At 36.9% G+C, this 19,269-nt stretch overlaps 1 protein-coding gene across 3 annotated transcripts; it reads left to right on the forward strand.

Annotated features, from left to right (window-relative positions):
- Positions 1-123: 123 nt before the first annotated feature.
- LOC134542470 (F-box/WD repeat-containing protein 5) lies at positions 124-18,214 on the forward strand. Of its 3 annotated transcripts, none has more exons than XM_063386775.1 (9): positions 124-284; positions 1,190-1,425; positions 3,308-3,465; positions 5,178-5,355; positions 7,221-7,605; positions 8,779-8,930; positions 9,563-9,944; positions 11,336-11,548; positions 14,128-18,214. In XM_063386775.1, the coding sequence occupies exons 2-9, from the start codon at positions 1,203-1,205 to the stop codon at positions 14,405-14,407; spliced, it is 1,971 nt and encodes a 656-aa protein (XP_063242845.1). In that variant the 5' UTR covers positions 124-284; positions 1,190-1,202; the 3' UTR covers positions 14,408-18,214. The 3 variants fall into 3 exon arrangements, with proteins under 3 accessions (XP_063242845.1, XP_063242847.1, XP_063242846.1); XM_063386777.1 differs by having other exon boundaries at positions 11,354-11,548; XM_063386776.1 differs by having other exon boundaries at positions 1,201-1,425.
- The last annotated feature ends 1,055 nt before the right edge of the window (positions 18,215-19,269 follow it).

A 19,269-nucleotide genomic window follows, 5' to 3' on the forward strand; every position in this document is an offset into this window, starting at 1 on the left:
TGTATAAAAATTTAACAGCGTAAAAAATTTTCTTATGACAATGGCTTAGAGCCAGAGAGCCTTCAATTTATTTTGAAGTTGTTCATACTACCTTGTGTCGTATTCTATGGTCATAACAAAAGAAAACTTTAAATTTGTTGATGACATGAATAATATATTTTAGAAAATTAATGTGCAGTAGTAGAATGCGAGCTGAAAATATTTCTGTTTACATAACTCACTATGACATGTTAATTTTTTCAGTTGGGTTTAATTTTTTGTGTAATATTGCATAATTGTGGCAGGTAAATGTTATATTGTTTTGTTGTTAAAATTAAAAGAATAAATTTTCCTGGTATAACTAACCTAACCTTGACCTAACCTTCAATTACGAAAGTAGTCGCATATATATTGTTTTGAGACTCGACATAGTCGGTGAACACAAGCTGTGCCAATTTTGCCATTGTACTTTGCTTATTACTTAGCACATAACGCATGCTCTCTTGCATCCTGCATGACTGACAGTCCAGAGGATGGATGAGTTAGTCATGAAATCACTCACTGGCATGGCTGGCCAATCCACACTAAAGCACACAGAGCCTGAAATCTTTCCTGCGTGGTTGAAACCCAGCATGATGAATGCGTACATGCTTTGAGCTGAAACATGCTTAGGTAAATATGTAGAGTAACGGTATATGCGAAACAAATGCTAAAAATCCGAAAATACTTTTATTACATGCTCTTTCACTTCCTCTTTTCAAAACAACCGGCGGAGATAAATTCCAAATACTTTAGGAGATATATAATATTTTAATTTTGCAATACGAGACCTGTGCAACCATTCGACCCTCGCCATTTTTGTTATTCTGCCGTGTGTTCGTGAATGTGTAATTAATAAAATGGTCGATTAGGTCAGGTCAGTTACATTATTAATACTTTCAAACCAAGCCGACATTAAAAATAATGTGAATTAATTTTAATGGCTGTTAAGTTTTAAAATATTTATAATGTAACTGACCTTGGACCAAACAAACCGGTGACAAAGGATGAACAGTAGGAACTAAAATGGTCGATTAGGTCAGGTCAGTTCGGATTTTTAGCATTTTTTTTCGCATATACCGCTACTCTACATATTTACCCACGCTTAGTTTTCCCAAACTTCTCCCATCGCAACACTTCGAGTAAGATGAAGGGTTGAAAATCGGCCTAGTGGTGTCGCAGCAATGGAGGAAGACGGCTTGTCGGGCGACGGAGGCGACGACGGCGCGTGGTGCTTCCTGCCGGACACGCTGCTACTGCACATCTTCAAGTACCTGTCCGCGCATGAGCTGCTGGTCGCGGGCCTGGCCTGCTGGTCGTGGCGTCGCGTCAGCCTCGACCAGTTCCTCTGGAGGGACCTGCTGCGGGGTGATTTCTGCGTGGAGCCATCCGTCGGCATTGCCCCGGGTGAGCCCCATTCCCAACAGGCTTGCCATCTGCTCATGCTGTTTTACCATTGTGTTTTTCACCAGATAACTAACTCATACCACTTAACGTAAGAGTAGCGGATCATCACTAGCGGCTAGTGATGCTTTTGCGCTACTCATTCAAGCTTTGGCTATTCAGTCATGACCACGAGAATATTCAAACATAAAATAGTGACGAACAAGCAAATACATACTTAGTTGTGTCACAACATTTCATCTTGACAAACTTTCTTCGATACTGAGAAGCAATGCCTGGCTCTCTTGCAACTCTGGTAATGTATATTTTCCTCCAAGCATCTATTGTTAGCATGATCACGCCACAATGACGCTAGCATCAAATGCACAAGTGTTTTCCTGCAAACATTTTTTGTCATAGCTTTTTCAGCTGCAATTTTTTTTTCACAGGAGGGTAAATATGTAGTTGGGCGGTATTTGCAAAAAAAAAAAATGTTAAAAATCCGAAAACACTTTTATTCTATGCTCTTTAATTTCCTCTTTTCATTTAAAGCGGCAGAGGTAAGAAATTCCAAATACTTTAGGAGATATCGAATTTTTTAATTTCATCATGTGTAGTTGAGCGGTATTTGCGAAAAAAAAAATGATAAAAATCCGAAAATACCTTTATTAGATGCTCTTCAACTTCCTCTTTTCATTAAAAGCGGCGGAGATAAGAAATTCCAAATACTTTAGGAGATATCAAATTTTTAAGTTTCATCACAATTATACCAGTGATTCATGTGGCTTTCACCATTGTTTCTTGTTTATGAGTATCTATTTTTTTATTGGATAATGATGTCACGTGATTGTTCGTGATAGGCCAGAATTCAAATGAACCAATACGTGATTATTTAGTTCATTTATTGTTTAAAACTGTGTTTAATTACCGCCTCCAACTTAGGCGATTTTTTAACGTTTCTAATTTTAAAGTTTTATTTGTTATTGTTGCGCAAGTAATAAGTAACAAAAAAATTTTACGTGAGTTGTTACTGTTCATCCTTTGTCCCGGATTTTTAAGTCAGGTCAGTTACATTATAAATACTTTAAAACTAAAGAACCATTGAAATTAATTCATATTATTTTTAATGTACGCTTCGGTTCAAAGTATTTATAATGTAACTGACCTGACCTAATCGACCAATTTTATTAATTAGGCATTCACAAACACATGGCAATAAATAAAATGGCCACGGTCGATTGATTACACAGGTCTTGTATAGCAAAATAAAAACGGCGATATCTCCTAAAGTATTTGGAATTTCTTATCTCCACCGCGTTTAATGATAAGAGGAAGTTGAAGAGCATCTAATAAAGGTATTTTCGGATTTTTAACATTTTTTTTCGCAAATACCGCTCAACTACATATTTACCCACAGGAGTATTTCTGGCAGTTTGTTGCAGTCTGTTGCAGTTAGGTGCTATGGTAAGTGAGTGGTTTTTTTTTTAGTAAAATTAGACTTTATATTTATATATTTGCTGATGAGGCTGCGAATGAAGATTTATTGTTTATGATTGCATCTTTAAATGCAGCTAGGAACCACGTCAGCCAGAAATACGAGGTGTGATCAAAAAATAATGTGAATGAATTTTTACAGCAGCAATATTGCTGATGCTACATCTGTTTGAAGCAATAAGCCCAATAGCCTGATCCATTGAGGTAGTCAGCGTCAAGTTCAACCAAGTTGTGACTTGTCCGTCCGCTTCAAGAGCCGGAAAATCAGCTCATGTTTATCGTGTCTGTTGCGCATGATGGAATTTAGGCCAACTGTTGTATTTACTCCAGGTATCCTATTTCTGTTTTGACACTTGTGGGTCGCAGAGTGCCCGACGCCCGGACGTGACGGGGGGGCGTGGGTGTGTCGCAGGTCGCAGCTCGTGGTTCCACGAGTACAAGCGGCTGCACCACGAGATCCCCCTCGTGCAGACCGAGGATCTCCGCGAACACAGCCACCAGGTCCTCCACGTCAGCTTCTCGCACAACGGGAAGATGTTCGCCACCTGCTCTAAGGATGGTTACATTCTGGTGAGACGACACTTTGGTTAGTTTACTACTTGAAGTTAGCTATTATTCATGAATCTCAGCCTGGATGTCTGTGTGTGTCTGTGCTTGAATACCATCATACTTAACACTTATATCAAAATGGAGGTAACACCAATGTAGGCTAATTTGTTGCAGTAACATTGCATTTTGGTCATGATTCGAGGTGACACCGAAAAACTGTTTGAATGCAAAACTTGTTCAAAGAAGATTCACAAGTAGTTTTTGAAGGATTGCTTTTTTATTTTACTAAACTTTGGAAAAAATTGAATTTTTTTTGTTTAACGAATAATTTTCAAAATTTGATAAACATTTTCAGGGTCAAATATGCGTGATTTAAGATTAAGTGTATTCATATAATATTCTATGTAGGTAATTTTAATTTTTACGTAATCTTGCATCTTCGTTTTTAATGACTTAATATGTTTTGTAATATTTAGGGTAGTTATTACTCCAAATAAACAGCAATGTGATTAGTAAGTTGAAACTGTAAAATATTGACATTAATGTTTTGTGAGACGGTAGTGGGATTGCCATCTGGTTCGGGAATAACCCATGTAATGATCATTACTATATTACAAATATTATGAAATAATATTTTTATAACTTTTTTTAAGCTTAACTTTGACACTAAAATTTTTTCATTCATTTGCTTGACAATGAATATTACTTATAATAATAAACAGGTATGTTTTCAGTAGTTACATATTATGATTGTCAAGAGAACATGTGTATACTATAATATAGTGTGTGCATTTGTCATGAATTTTTAATTGTGACTAAACTTAATTTCTAACATTAGTGTTAAGATGTGAAACTGTATTATTTTGCACAAATTAAAATTAATGGGATATTTATCCCTGTCTTTTCATATTGGTAAAAGTTTGCTACGTTGCACAAATAGAAGACATACAAATGAGTTTTTTAATGTCTGTTTTATTATCATACTTTTTTTTAAATTTCTGATTTACCTTGCCTTTCAAAATGTCACTGTTTATCATAATTTAAAAGCTTCAAGGTTTCGTCTTGTGTTTGTTCAGCCTGATGTCGGCCAACTGGCTCCCACTTGCAGCTGCCAGGACTTCCTTTGTGCCTCTTCAAGTGTCGTAACAGTTATGCCTTGCGGAGTGTGGTTGAATGTTCAAAATGTGCTAAAGTGTTAGGAATCAATCATTAGTGTGAAAAAGTGTCTTCCATGGAAAGTTGGGAACTAGGTAAAAGTCAGGGAAGTTGGAATTTTTCAGGTACAGGGAGAGTCAAGGATATTACTTGCAGTTCTGGAAAAGTCATGGAAATTCCCTAGTAATAATAATTTGAGGGGAAAGTGTCATGCTCCAGTCTGCCATCACCCAGACAGTGAAAGTATTTTTTATTTTTTATATTTTTCAGTTATTTAATACATAGTCATAACTACTATTTAATTGCACAAGCAAGGTTCTATTTGAAATAAAGAATGTTGACACAGAACTAGGCTCGCTGTGGGTTGATGTTTTTTTTTAAAATTTATTTCATGAAATTGCTACTAGGTTCATTATTTAAAAATAATACCGAGGGAACTTTAAATTTATGTCAGGGAAAGTGAGGTGAAAAGTTAAGGAAATTTCATTACGAATTTGTGTGGTCACCCATATAACATACGGTATAGTATATCACAAGTATGTGACCACAGCTTACTCAGGGTTTTTGTGTGTGCGAAGGTGTGGAACGCGAGCTACCCTGCCAGCATGAAGTACCACCACGACATGAAAGCGTTTTCTTGGAAGTACACGCAGTTCTCCCAGTTTAATGAGTCCGACACATTGCTGCTGGTCTCCGGGGTGCATTTTGGGTCCCCACACAGCATGTCTGGAGAAATAGCTGTTTTTAGTCTGCAGGGTAAGTTTCTAAGCTAGTTTTTTTTTTTAAATTATTTACTATCTTTAGCAAATGATAATTTTTTACAACTAAGTATGATTTTTGTAAAACCCATCTTTTTTTTTAATTATATATTTTTTATCCACGACAGAACGGAGAAGGTGTATGCGTTTAGGGTGAGAGGTTGTTAAAAAATGAATGTTCCCATTTATCTCCAAAACAGTTTGTTCGATTTAGATGCAGTTTTCTGTAAAAGGTTTGTGATTCATCTGCGATGGTTCTTAAGATAGGTGTTATGGTGTTAACTCGCCAGAGGGTGCTGTAATAAACCTTTTTCTTCTTGCTTCTGTATATGAACAGCTGACAGTCTGATGATAGAGCAAAAGAACATTGTCGGAAACTACGTGGAGGCATGTAGCTAGTAATTCATGTTTAAATAAGCGACTAACAGTCATGAACAAAAAGAAAAAACAAGCTAAAAATAATATGTAGTTAAAAAAAGAGATGTTATGTTCCGTTTGTAAACAAAAGTACACGTGCATTTGCATTGCATGTTTTACTTAGATTGAGTTATTTTGAGTAATCTAGTAAAATTATGAATTTTTTTTTTAAAAATGTGTTTTTTCTTGTATTGGTTCAGAATCGATGAATCAGCAACAGTTGTATCAGCATATCAGCATATCGGTAAAATTTTGTGAATTTGTACAGCTCTATTATTAATTGTTATTACATTGTTCCTACAATTATTTATTCTTACACGAAAATATAAAACAGTTACAGTTTGAGATATCTTAAAAGATATTGAAATTCAAAACATCGCTTTCAAAACGGTGTCGGCCTCACGGGGTTACAAACAAAAAAAAAAAAACATAAAATGTAGGGGTATAATATTTTTTAAGACACCAGACAAATAGACAGCTATTTAGATAGTAACATAGGAATACTCTAAAAAGTTTGAAATAAAAAGCAAAATTAAAAAAACCCATGAATGATGTAAACATTGTAATTGAAAAGTTATTAAATAAAATTTTTGACAAACCCCTGACTAAAAGTAAGTAACAAAAGATAAAAATAAAAAAAATTTAAACAGTGTTGATTTATCACGAATACTACCCAGAAACCAATGTGAAAACCAGTAAAAATATAGTTTAATTCCTTTTCTAAATCAAAATATTTAATTAGTAGCTATTACAAAATATTGACAGTAAAATACAAATACAAAACTAAGCGTACTCGCTACTATCGTATCGTTACGTTACTCGTTACTTCTGATACCGCATAACATGCTATGTTATGTTGCAGCAACGAATCGAGTCGTATTTCATACGCGTACAGCATGGCGTCGCGTAAATAATAATAAATGGAATTTGATAATTAACAGTTTTTGTTAACCAAGAAACAATTAAATCTCATTAGAGCGGTTTTATTATATTATCTCTTTTAAGATAAAAACAAAAAAAAGTGAAAATATGTGATAATAAAAAACAAAAACATACATATTTCTAATTTGTAAAAAATACTTTCTTATAAACAGTAAAAAACTTGGACGACGAATTTCTAAATTATACTTTACTTAATAAACAAACATCGTTCTTTGTAACGTAAATTCATCGAATGCATGCGTAAAACATACGAAAAATGCGAGTAACGAAATGCATTCGTGTGTAACGTTTCGTTACTCGTTACTAGACGGCGCACCCGTTACTCAGTACCGAATACATACGGTTTGCTACAGCTCTAATAACCATCATATAAAAACACACACACAAAAGTGCAGTTAGAAGTTGTTGGTGAATATTATTAGGGAAGTCAAAGATGAGATCTAGATGTAAGCATTAATAATGTTGTGGATGGGTGTGCTCTACGTGGTTGGCCGGGGTGCGTAGACGACTTTGCGCTGCAGTGCCGGGTGATGAACAAACCCTACGACGTGTTCGGCGCGTGGTACAGCGACGGCTGCCTGCTGTCGGGCGACCTGCACTGGCTCGCGCATCTGGTCAGCACGTCCGTGCTGTGGCTGAACCGCGCCTCCCAGGAGTCGTCGTCGGAGCACGTGCCCATCATGCGTCGCCTCTGCCACTTCTACAACGCCAGTGCCTCGTCCGTGCGCTCGGTGCTGGTGGCCCCCTGCCTCGCGCCGGCGCCCCAGCCGGAGGGCTCCCCCGCCACGGAGCCCCGGCCCGCGGGGGAGCCGGGCGGGGCGGGCGCCGGGGAGAGGGGCAACCCCCCTTCACACCGCGTGCAGATGCTGCGTGTCAGCTCTGCACTGCAGTAAGTTGCTTCACTTCTCATGGCCACAACCCGGGAAGAATAAAAAATCATTCCAAAGTAACAACTTTTTTGACGTGACAACGTCTAATAAATCGATGAACGCCGGCTGCACGCACAAAAAAGTGTCCCATTACGCACATTGTCCCGTTTTGCTGTGTCCCGTTATGCTCATTTTATATTGCTCTTTGCTAACCTGAACCTCCTAGCATTGCGACCGAGTTCGTGGCGTTATTCTGTTTTCATGCATTTCAATGTAACATTTTCATTGCTCTTTGCTAACCCGTTCCTCCTAGCATTGCTGCAGAGTCCGTGGCGCAAATATATTATTTTTGACTGCATCTTGGTGTTGGGTAAGCCATTTTCCTTCACATCATCCTTCAAACACTCCCATTTGTTTCATACTTTTCCTATCATCGTCCTATCCTTAACAGAATAACACAGATTGGAAGAAGTTAAATAGCAAACATGAATAAAAGTTATAGTTAAAATAATCTCTTCGTTAAAGTAATAAACATATTTGAATTAATGAGTGCAAATAAAAGTAACTTTATCAATTAAATTGTAGATTTCATTTCACTCCTTCTTTGCATCCATACAAAATAGTGAAAATTCAATAAAAATGATTTAATTTTATTCATAAAAGTATGCAATCATTTCATCAATGTTTTGTTATGACGTCACGTTAAACTATCGTCCGTAAACCGACTTAACAGACAACCAATTTTTTTGGGTAACCTTAAAAGTTCGGTAGAAAAAAATAGTATTTACGAGGTAAAAACCAAACAGTTAACTAAATTGTGCTTACTAAGAATCTCTTCATGAATGCCGTGTTATCTCGAAAGTGCAGGTTATCTTCTTAAGGTCACCAGCCCATGGATGAGATGCGGCAGCTGTGAGTACGGCATTGCTCGATGCCCGCCCACACGTGTGCCCACGCCACGTGGAAGGCAGACGTATGCCCTCAGCTGTCCAGAGCCTGTGCTCCCGTCCGTCCCACCATTGCCAGTGCTGGCCCGATCACGCACTGCAGTGTGGTTGACATTTTGGAAACCAATACTAAAATGTTACTTTGATTAAAAATTTAAAAAATGTTATTTACCTTTTTTTGTTCATCTTCTTTTTTTTTTGCTATGCTGCGTACTTGTTGGCAAAGATGAACTCATGGTGTTGGAGGTGCACCTCTCTGGATCGGGCGTTCCACAACTGGCGTCGCTTGTCGGATGGGCAGGAGTACGCGTGCCCCATCTACTACAATGCCCAGTACCGACAGGTTGAGATGGCCGGCCGTGAGAGTGACGCGAGCGAAGAGGAGCCCAGTAACTCTGGTGAGCGGTCCACCAAATTCTGCACCCTCCTTTTCATTCCGCTGCGGTTTTCTCACGCCATGCAGTAGCGACATACGTTTCATTACATTATATATTTCCATATTAAAAACTGAACAGTAAATAAGATAGTGCGACTATGATAGAATCTTATAAAATTATCATTATATATTTTTTTTTTTACTTTCTCCTCTTGTTTACTCATGCTGAGTAAACTACATTTGATAGCCCGGCCTGCACTCTTTCACGGTTAGTGTTACGGGTAAACTACGTTAGTTCCACATCACGCTTACATCACTGGTTTTGTTAACAATTAAGTTGATACATTTATGTTTTAGGTAGAATGACTAATTAATTTTAATTGTGTAGCGTGCTTTTGTACACTTTTTTTTTTTTAATTAAAAATAATTTCCAAGCAACTGTTTTGTTTTTTATATGAAAAATAATTAACCTCAGCAAATGGTTTTCTCGCATAAAAATCACACTCATAATTCTCAAACTTAATTTAATTTTGCGACGATTATGTGATAAAACACTATATTTGCATTGCGGTTCGTTGGATACAATTATGTGACGTCAGTGGTTTGTGCCTAACTCTTCAGTGCGGCGGTTGCAAGAAGCATCTTGTGTTCCAGAGAGCGAGATGGACGCGGAGCAGTCGGACACCTCGGGGGACGCGAGGGACTGCGAGGGGGACACGGAGGAGGGGGAAGAGGTCCCGGAGAGCCGGGAGAAGTACCTGATCTTCACCACCGGCTGCAAGACGTACACGCCGCACCAGATCGGCTTCAAGCGGATAGAGGCGGTGACGTTCCCGCGCAAGATGAGCCCCGGGCCCAGTCTGCGCGAGCGCCTGGCGAGACGGGAGCGGGAGCGGGAGTCGCGGCAGCTGCGGGACCCCGACGCGGAGCCCAACTGGCTGGTGTACGAGGAGGTGGCCGACCGCTTCGACAAGGTGGACCACCTCATAGACCTGCACGGCCACATCATCGGCATGGGGCTGTCCCCGGACCGCAGGTACTGCCACTCATTTCAATCCACCAGTAGCTGTGGAATATTTTTTTGGTTTTAAATTTTTACTTCCATTAATTGCAATTTATATATTTAATGTGAATTCTATTTAACTGTAACTAAACTATAATCTATAAAAAAACAAGTCTAAAATAATTTCTTTACTTACTGTATTAATTAGCGTAAACATATTTCACATGGATGGGAAACAAATCTGTACAATTGGTTGCTTTTTTTAATATTATTTCTTGGCTGCAACACCACTATGAGCTCAGCATGTACTAGCTTTGATTGACACTTGTCTTACCACAAGTCATTAGTAGAGACCTGAAAAATTTGCGGGTTCATTTCGTGTTATGATAAAATTCAAATAATTATACCTTAGTGCTGCTTCTGTCATTGGTTCACTGTTAATCTGGAGGACTTAGGACCAATTAGAGACCCTCACTCATAGAAGTGTCGAATCACAGGCCACCCAGTCGAGACGACTAACAAGTCGGCAGCCAATGAACAGTCAGCATTTGCCCGAGTGTGTAGAGGATATTGGAGTCTATCCTGGAGGTCATTGAACCCACGGATATTTCCGGTCTCTAGTCATTAGACATCTTACTATTGGTAGGAGAAAACAAAATTGGAAATGTCCATTGAGGGTTGCCCAACAGCTCCATGCTGATTTCGTAGCAGCATTTTTTTGAGTTTGGGAATGGGGGAGGGTATTGTGTGGTTTTAGGTACTTCAGGAACTGCGATAGCATTCACTTAAATGGAGAGAGCCATTCCAATTATAAGTTTTCAGGGCACCAGACGGGGGTAGATTATCTTGTCCGAGTCATTACGCAAGCGTGTCCTGGCTAGAACTATGTAGGTGAGGCTAGGGAAACTGAGCCATGACAAAAACCATCATAATTAAAAAATAAACTTCATGTTACAACCATAAATGCACATCAGTAAAAGTTTAAGGTGCTGATCATAATGCTATTAAATTAAATTGGCGTTAAGTTCACAAAATAAGTTCAGATACACACGTCTTTTACTTGGTTTCTAAGTCTGAGACATTGATAAAAAGCTGTTTACCCATTTTCACGTAACTACAGAAACTTATATTTTTAAAATTTTATTTCAAGAAGTTTGCACTTATAAAAAAATTTCCTGTTTAATAAACTTAAAACCATTTTGAACTGACCTATAAACTGGATGTGTTTTATTTTAACTCTTGTAAGACGTTTTCTTGGTCAGCATAGAGTTACTTCGCTCATCTGAACATTAGCCTGGAGAAGTGTTTTTATTTATTTATTTATTTATTATTATTATTAAAAAAAATTTTTGTGTTGACTGATATAAGCTTCACAATGTTCTCGGGAAACAGTCTGGCAGCTGTTGTGCTGGTGTCACTCGCAGGTACTTGTATGTGAACAGCCGCCCGTGGCCCCAAGGGTACACCATCACCAACCCCCTGGACCCTCCGCCCATCGCTCAGGAGATAGACATCCACGTCATCGACCTCGTCACGCTCAAAGAGGTCGGCACCATGCTGCGCTCGCATAAAGCATACACGCCCAACAACGACTGCTTCTTCATTTTCCTGGACGTCTGCAGCGAGTATGTGGCCAGGTGAGACTTGACGAGGGGTCATGAACGACGGTGATGGCGGTGTGTTACTGTTGTGATGGCAAAAGTAGTTCACATGAGCATAAGAAAATTTAAAAACTTACCTATATATTTTATTCATTATCGTGGCTATGGTCTGTCTCATGCTTAGATTGCAGTACAGAGTAAATGGTGGCCACTGTTGTCAGATTTAAACAATTCAACTTATTAATGTTGCTAACCATGCCCTAATCAACCATCCACACTAATAAAAATATTTTATATGTTGCTAACCTAGCCAACCATCTACACTATTTTTAAGTACATATTCTGAATTTAACTAACCAAACCTAATTACTCTGTAATACTACGGTATTATCAGACTAACTGAAACTGTTTGTTATTGTTTTACGTTCGAGGTTAATACCGCTTCCCAATACTTTCGGCAGTGTTTTGTTTTGTTTCACGCATGGCGGCGCGTGCAGCTCGTGCTGCGTCGTCATGACAACTGCTAAAATAAATAATCGCGCGGCGTTTGGAACAGCTTTAACGAGCCTATGCTTGATTGATATTGACATTTCATTGGCTTCATTAAAAAGGACGCTAACGTGTCGCGGCCGTGATTGGCCCTTTTCAATTAACAATTTAATTTCGGCAAGAGAGAAGAAAAAGAGTGGAAAATGACGCCATTTAGTGCGTGTGGTAGTGTATTCCCTCTGGGAATATTTTATTCGTGGCGATGCTAATTTCGGCGTTATTGGTCTGGAAATTACGTCAAAATACTGGGCAATATTAATTGACGCCCTGTAATTGAATGCAGAAGAATCGCATTCAATTCACGTGAGTGACGAAGTATTTTACGAACGACCTTAATCATCCAGAGTTAAGGTATGGTCTGCATCATCGCTATATAATAAAATTGACGTAAATTTTACCGTCAACGTATGCGAACTGTAATTGTATAAACTTTGGATTATCATAAAATTAGTTGAACATTGACTTTCGGCGATTAACGGCAAATTTACTCACATTAGCACAAACTATATGTACACAAGTCCAGAAGTCTTTAGGTTAGGCGTTTCATGCTCGAGCAAGCCGGAGCAAAACCCCAAAACTTTTACTCAGTGAACAATTTCCGGAACTTTATTTATTTTGTATTATTTTATTCAAGAGTCAGGTTATCTACGACATCCCATAGACTTTATTTAATATTTGTTTGTTAGGTTATTATTTCCATGACTCGAGGTTTCTCATTATGGTTAAAACAATAAACATAAGTCTTATTGTGTTATTTTGTTGTTAATTCTTGATTACCTCTGGCGCCCTATTATTAATTCCTGGAATAATGTTCCGAGTAATTTAAAAATGGAAAATCTTAGTTTCATCAAGTACACGTTTGTGTACAACTCATTAAAATGTTGAAAATTTTGAAGGATCGCAGCACCTATTTAGAGAATGTTTGAAAAAATATGTCAGGAAATTAATAAAAAGCAGTTTTATTATTTTCATTTCGAAAATAGGCTCTTCTTCAGAGTAACAGATTAAATATACACCTGATCATTTCTATTAGTTCATAGAATTCTACCCAAAAAAAAAAAAAAACTAAAATATCTTAATGTTAAATCATTGACATGGTAGGTATTAAAAAAAGCAATACATTTGGCATAACCTACACAATGTGTACATTTCTAGATGTTGTATTAACAAATTAAGTAAATGTACAGAAAGGAATGGGGCTGCACATACGTAACACATTGTAGACATATTTATCATAACGTTAACAATTATTTCTTTGCCTAAACTGTAAAATTATGGAAATATAAAGTGAGAAGAGGTTATTTCCGTATTTTTCATATTTGTTTATCTCCACTCAAAAAAATATATATATTTTGTGTCGCATCAAGTAATTAAATAAAAGTAACATAAAACCTGGCGTAGTATAAAATGTGTAGTAGTTTCTCTTGTGAAAAAAGCCATTGCTCCCGCTTTTAAACCAAAGAACCAAAGAGATATTAAACAAGATGTATAACTGCATGTTGTAGGCACAGCACAAAAAGCATGGACAAAGGCCAAAGTATTGCATTTGAGGCGTTCATAATATCAATTTGCTCTGTGGTAGAAAAAAATATGTTGGAGATATCAAAATACACTGTTATTGTAATTTGTTTCCTGTGTTGTAAATCCACGACCAGTGGCGGGAGGTTTCCATAAATTACGTCGATCACCTTGCGTAAAAGCTGTATTTCTCGCCAAACTTTCTGTTTCATAGAAAATGTTTAAATTTTTCCGATAAACCTTGTTAACGGGCAAATTTCGTAGTTCACAAAATTTCAGGTCCCAATGTTAAGTTCATAATTTTTATGTTTATTTCAAAGACTGTTCCTCAATTACCCTTACTTCTTTTGATGCAACAATTGATATTAAAGTAGTTAGTGGCCTTTGAAAAACTTGAATTGACAATTTTTGCAGGGTACGTTTATTTGACAATGAACTTTTTTACTTTGGCGCAAAGCAGAAGGAAAGTCTGCCGACCTGTCGGGAAGTTAAGTGTTGAGCTGACGTGAAACGTCGAGAGTGCTTCACCTGCTGTGGTCCTCGGGCAGCGGAGCGGAGGACCGGCACGGCTACCTGTGGGACCGCCACTACGGCGCCTGCCTCGCCAAGTTCCCGCACTGCGACGTGGTCAACGCGGTGGCCTTCAACCCCCGGGACCCGCAGATGCTGGTGACGGTGTCGGACGACTTCTCCGTCAAGGTGTGGCGGTCGCAGCGGCGGGCAGGGCAGCTGGGGCTGGACGCAGGGGCGCTGCCCCGGGGACTGCGAGTGAGGCAGCGTCGGCGACGGCCGCCACCCGCCGACGCCCGAGCGCCGGTCCAGCAGTAACTAACGCGTGATGCAGTCTGATTATTGTCTTATGTGCATAGGGCCAGCATTCTTATGATTTGTCAACACATTTGTTGAATTTAGCCATTGTAAACAATCCCACATGTTACTTCAACAGATACTAAGTTTTGTTGAATTATCTACTGTTCCCAGATGTGTGAGACAGAACACGTTTAGATGCGCTATAACTACCAAACTCCTCCTGAATTTAACCTCAGACTTAACACTGCGCTGTGACAGTTTATAACCTAAATCTTGAACTAACCCACCATGTTCATTTTTTTTTTTTTTACTATTATATAAGGCCTAAAAATTTAATTTTTTATGTGATACCTCTCTTGCATTTATTGTTCTCTCCCAAGTATTTTCAACAGTTATTCACTAAGTGTAATATAATTGGTGTAAGAAAAGTCATGCAAGTTTTCGTAATTAGTATTACTTCTGTGTCATTTTACATCCACTATGACTATATTACACTCGGTGAATATCTGTAGAAAATATTTGTTACAGAACAACTTATGCAGTGGAGGTAGCATGTTAAAGTTTTAGAAATAATATTAATGACGAGCCTTAACAATACACTGACTGTGACTGCCACGACACTCTTTGTTTCATAGTTCATTGGCAAATAAGCCATTAAGCATTGGAAACACACTGCTCAGCTCGCACGTGTCATTCGAAGTCCAGGCATTGTACAGCTTAATTGCTGATAGATTTGAGTGTAAAATCTCTTAGCTCTGGGTAAATTGAAGTTTTAATGCATTAAGTGATTAAGTATTAAATATTTTTATGGAAATCATTTATAGTGCATTTTATATGTTCTGCATGAAATTACTACTTAACATTCACTAATTTTGACAAAAGCACAAGTTTGTTGGAGTGCCATTTGAAACAAATGCACATATAGGTGATTACTGTTTTTTTATTGCATAATTGCCGCACATTTTATGCTAAAATCTGAAAATTATGGGTGTGATTTTTATTCTAGAAAAATATTTTTGTTAAGGTTAAGGTTCTTCAGAAAAACAAAACACACAAAACATATTAAAGTAATTAGTTCATAGAACACAAACATATTTCATTCAACTTAAAATAGAAAACAGTGAGCCGAAACTAACATAGTGTACCGTACCCATAACTATCATTGTAGTACACACTAATCACGAAAGAGTGCTGGCTATCCAATGTAGTTTACTCAACTTGAGACAATGCACGTATTGCCTGATTGGCAAGCTATCGATATTGATATTCTATAACATGCGTGCACTCTACACGAGCATCAACGTAACCAAACATGAACGTTGTTGACTATCGCGGGCGAATTTTTATACCTGCTGCACAGTGGCGATGATTGTTTTCCTGTAAATTAAATAAGTAAGTGATAATGTCCTAACAACTAATGGATTTCAACTTTAAAATACATCATTTTATTCAGGAAAATTAGTTTATGAGCAACATCTTACATGAGCATTAAATTAACTGTGCAACAATTATGCGAGTGCGACAGTTATGGATAAAACACGGCACAAAAGCTGATTTTTGACAAGCAAAAATTTCTTCATCGCAGAAAACAAGAATCTGCCTATACATATCATTAGAATGAATTGATAACTTGTGACATCGGAAACTCCGAAGTCAGTACTCTTCTCATCCATCATGGTGATTCACCGAACAAGTTTGTTATTAATGGTGGTCTAAGGGTCTAACACACAATTTCATAGATTCTGCCATCATACAGTGAAACCCTGTTGCAACATTTGCTTGTTTAATAAGTTACCTTCATTTGTCTGTACAACATTTTTCTCAACAGTAATATACCCCATTAGGCCATTATACATAAAAATTCCAGCCCGTATAAAGTTGAAATTCTTAGGTTGTCAGAAACTGTATGAAAGGGTTCCACTGTACTTGATTCTTTGTTCCTTTCATATTTTCATGTGTTCCTAGTAGCTGACCATATTTTTAGTGGTGCATACTTGTATTCATTTGTATACAACAATATTATTTAAATGCTTGGAAACTGGTTTGTGATTAATAATTTATTACATTACTCTGCAGAGCATTGTTTTGTTAGCTATACTTCGGAAATACATTGTAAAAACGTATGCCTAGTAATTATTTGCAATTTGTTTGTTTGTGTTGGTTTGATGCATTTTCATGTGCAGATTTCTGTACCAGTTTTATTCTCAAAGGTATTTAAGATTTCATACTTTTATTTAAATTACATACTAATATAATGCTTATTAAATTACTGTTGATTAAATACTCAGCTATAAAAATTTCAATTTTGAATTTAGTTAATTACAAAGTATGTGTATAATTCACAATTACTATGATTACAGCAAAGATGCACTAGTATAATTTCAATTGTCAGAGATCCTCAAAATAAAGTAAATTGCATGTGCTAGTGCTGAGTCAATTAGACAATAAAATTGAAATGTGTTTAACAGAATGAATGACAGTAACATAAAAGATATTTAAACTTTATTTTTATAGTATTAAAAAAAAATCTGTGATTTAATTTATAATTTAATAATTAAAAACTTTCTTGCTATAACTATGGACATGCATTTATCACATTTGCGATAATGCAAAATTTTATTTGAATTTCAGTTTTTTAGGGAGAAAACATTATTTTTTCACTTTTTATAAAATACTCAGAATTTATCTTCAAACCTCAGAATACTGCAATGTTGATGTTAAATAATGATAATGAACTTCTATTTAAAACATAATTTTGGTCTTAAAATTGCAAGAAAACAATTAAAATTATCTGCATACATTATTTTTGTAATTATTGTTTGGATTTTATCCGCCCATGACCTGCTGTTTAAAGACACTGTAATATCACCAGAGATAATATGCTTTAATGCGTAACTTGTTTGTTCAATATTTTAAGTTTTCAGTGTGATGTTTTGTTTATGACCAGCAACCATTTGGCAAAGAAGTGCTGCTTCTCTGTCTATGCTTCTATGGATGCTTTATTTAATCTTGTTTCGTGTTCATGGTGTTTGTTAAATTTATAAATAACTGCAGGAAGTATATGTTGTTCCTGGCATTTTTAAATAAAGCAACCTTTTTTTTTTTGTTGTGCTGTACCACCTGCTGGTGTTCATGACTCAGCCTTTATAAGAAGCAAGACCTCACACAGAATGAAAAGTTAAGAAATAATTTAAGTTTTGGGGAAAAAAAATTGTTTTGAAAACGAGTTGTTTACTAAGCAGTGTGGTGGGTTAGATATTTTTATCTCTGCACCTGCCACTTTTTTTTAAGGTTAGTTATAACTTAAAGCAAAGGCCATACATGTTCGCCAGCACACGTCTGAATTGTGTGCTAGTTGCCTGAAATACTATGAATAGAGGTTTTAATTGTACACCAAGCATTATAATATGTTTTAATTGAATTAAATTCTGAGATCTTTAACAATAACTCAATAACTTCAGTATTTCGTCCCTTCTACCACATACTCTCAGAAATATCAATATTTTGCACTCTTGAACTAAATATACAGTTTTGAAATTTTTATTGTATTATAGAATACGTAGATATAATTTTTTATAAGTGTGGCATTACTTTTTACTTTTGCTATTAGCAGAAAGTTGGAGTTCTGTATGAATTACATAATTCTATTGGTATTTTGAAAAGACAGATGTAAATTATTGGTAAAAATTTATGTTAATGTGCAAAATAATTGGGAAAAATAACATCACTTTGAGCCATAAAATAAAAACACAAATGCTTGTCTCGAGCTATAACAATGTAATTTTATTGTAATGGGGCTTATAATAAAATAATCTTTTAATGGCACTTGTAGTTACAAATTTTTGTTCAGTAAGTAAAGTCCATATTAATATATCAAGTCCCTGTCTAAACAAACCACACCATTATTAACCTTAATGAAAAATTTCGCTCTCTCTTAAAATCCTAAATTAATTGCATGGAAATCCTACTAGACAGTCTTTAGACAAATGAACTTTGGTGTTGTATTAAAGTTAAATATGTAACCACCTCCGGCTAGCTCAAATTTGGTGATAAGTGAAACATACAGGTTAGAAGCAGGTCACGAAGAAATTACTGCTCAATGTTCGATGGATTACCTGTTTTTTTTATTCATGTTAAAATCACACCATATTCCGTATAACAGAGAACACAAAAAAAATTTAAACTGTACCTCCAGAAAGGAGAAAAAACACGTAGACTTATTACAAATTACATTATATTGCCCGAATAAGTTCCGGGCAGCGACGGCTAGACAAAACCCTTTGTCGCCTCGCTGTGGGCTACTCCTACGACTACGGTCAAAAATTTCTAATTTATTAAAATGTCCGAAGAGAAAAGAAAAGTTGTCATGCGTCCCTTGGACCGCAGCCGTTAAGTTGTAGTTCAATATAACATTGTTAAATGATGCGAGCCATCGCCCGACCACGACCTCTCGGCATGGTGCTCAGACAATGACTGATCTTACAGCTTTCTGCCTTCCTTTCCTTCGTGCGGCCAGTGTCCTGGGCTCGCTGACGTAATTTTCAGCCAATCACGGCGCATAGCTACAGAAGCTCCCACGAAATGCTTACTTCTGTTCCCACGACGCAGCGATTTTGTATCTTTCACTCCTGTGACCGTGACTCGCACGCCTAGCGTGTGAAACAAAGTCTCGGTCGTGGAAAAAATGAAGGAAAATGACGTCAGCATGCCTTCCCACACAAAGAAGCCAGCAAAAAATTACTTGAAATATAAATTTATGAATTTTAAAAAATAAAACAAACCCGGAGAATTATGTTTACAATAATTTTTAAAAGGAAAAACTTTACATCTAACCTGAAATATGACAAAAAATTTACAACATATTATTATTAATGGATTGC

The sequence above is a fragment of the Bacillus rossius genome (assembly GCF_032445375.1).
Source record: "Bacillus rossius redtenbacheri isolate Brsri chromosome 4 unlocalized genomic scaffold, Brsri_v3 Brsri_v3_scf4_2, whole genome shotgun sequence".
NCBI classification, from domain to species: Eukaryota; Metazoa; Arthropoda; class Insecta; order Phasmatodea; family Bacillidae; genus Bacillus; species Bacillus rossius.

What these genes read in the sequence shown, in the direction of transcription:
- LOC134542470 (XM_063386775.1), top strand. Translation starts at nt 1,203, where the DNA reads ATGGAGGAAGACGGCTTGTCGGGCGACGGAGGCGACGACGGCGCGTGG. An exon ending in AGAGGAGCCCAGTAACTCTG is followed by an intron (nt 8,931 to 9,562) that starts GTGAGCGGTCCA and finishes CTTGTGTTCCAG; the next exon opens with AGAGCGAGATGGACGCGGAG. An exon ending in GGGCTGTCCCCGGACCGCAG is followed by an intron (nt 9,945 to 11,335) that starts GTACTGCCACTC and finishes TGTCACTCGCAG; the next exon opens with GTACTTGTATGTGAACAGCC.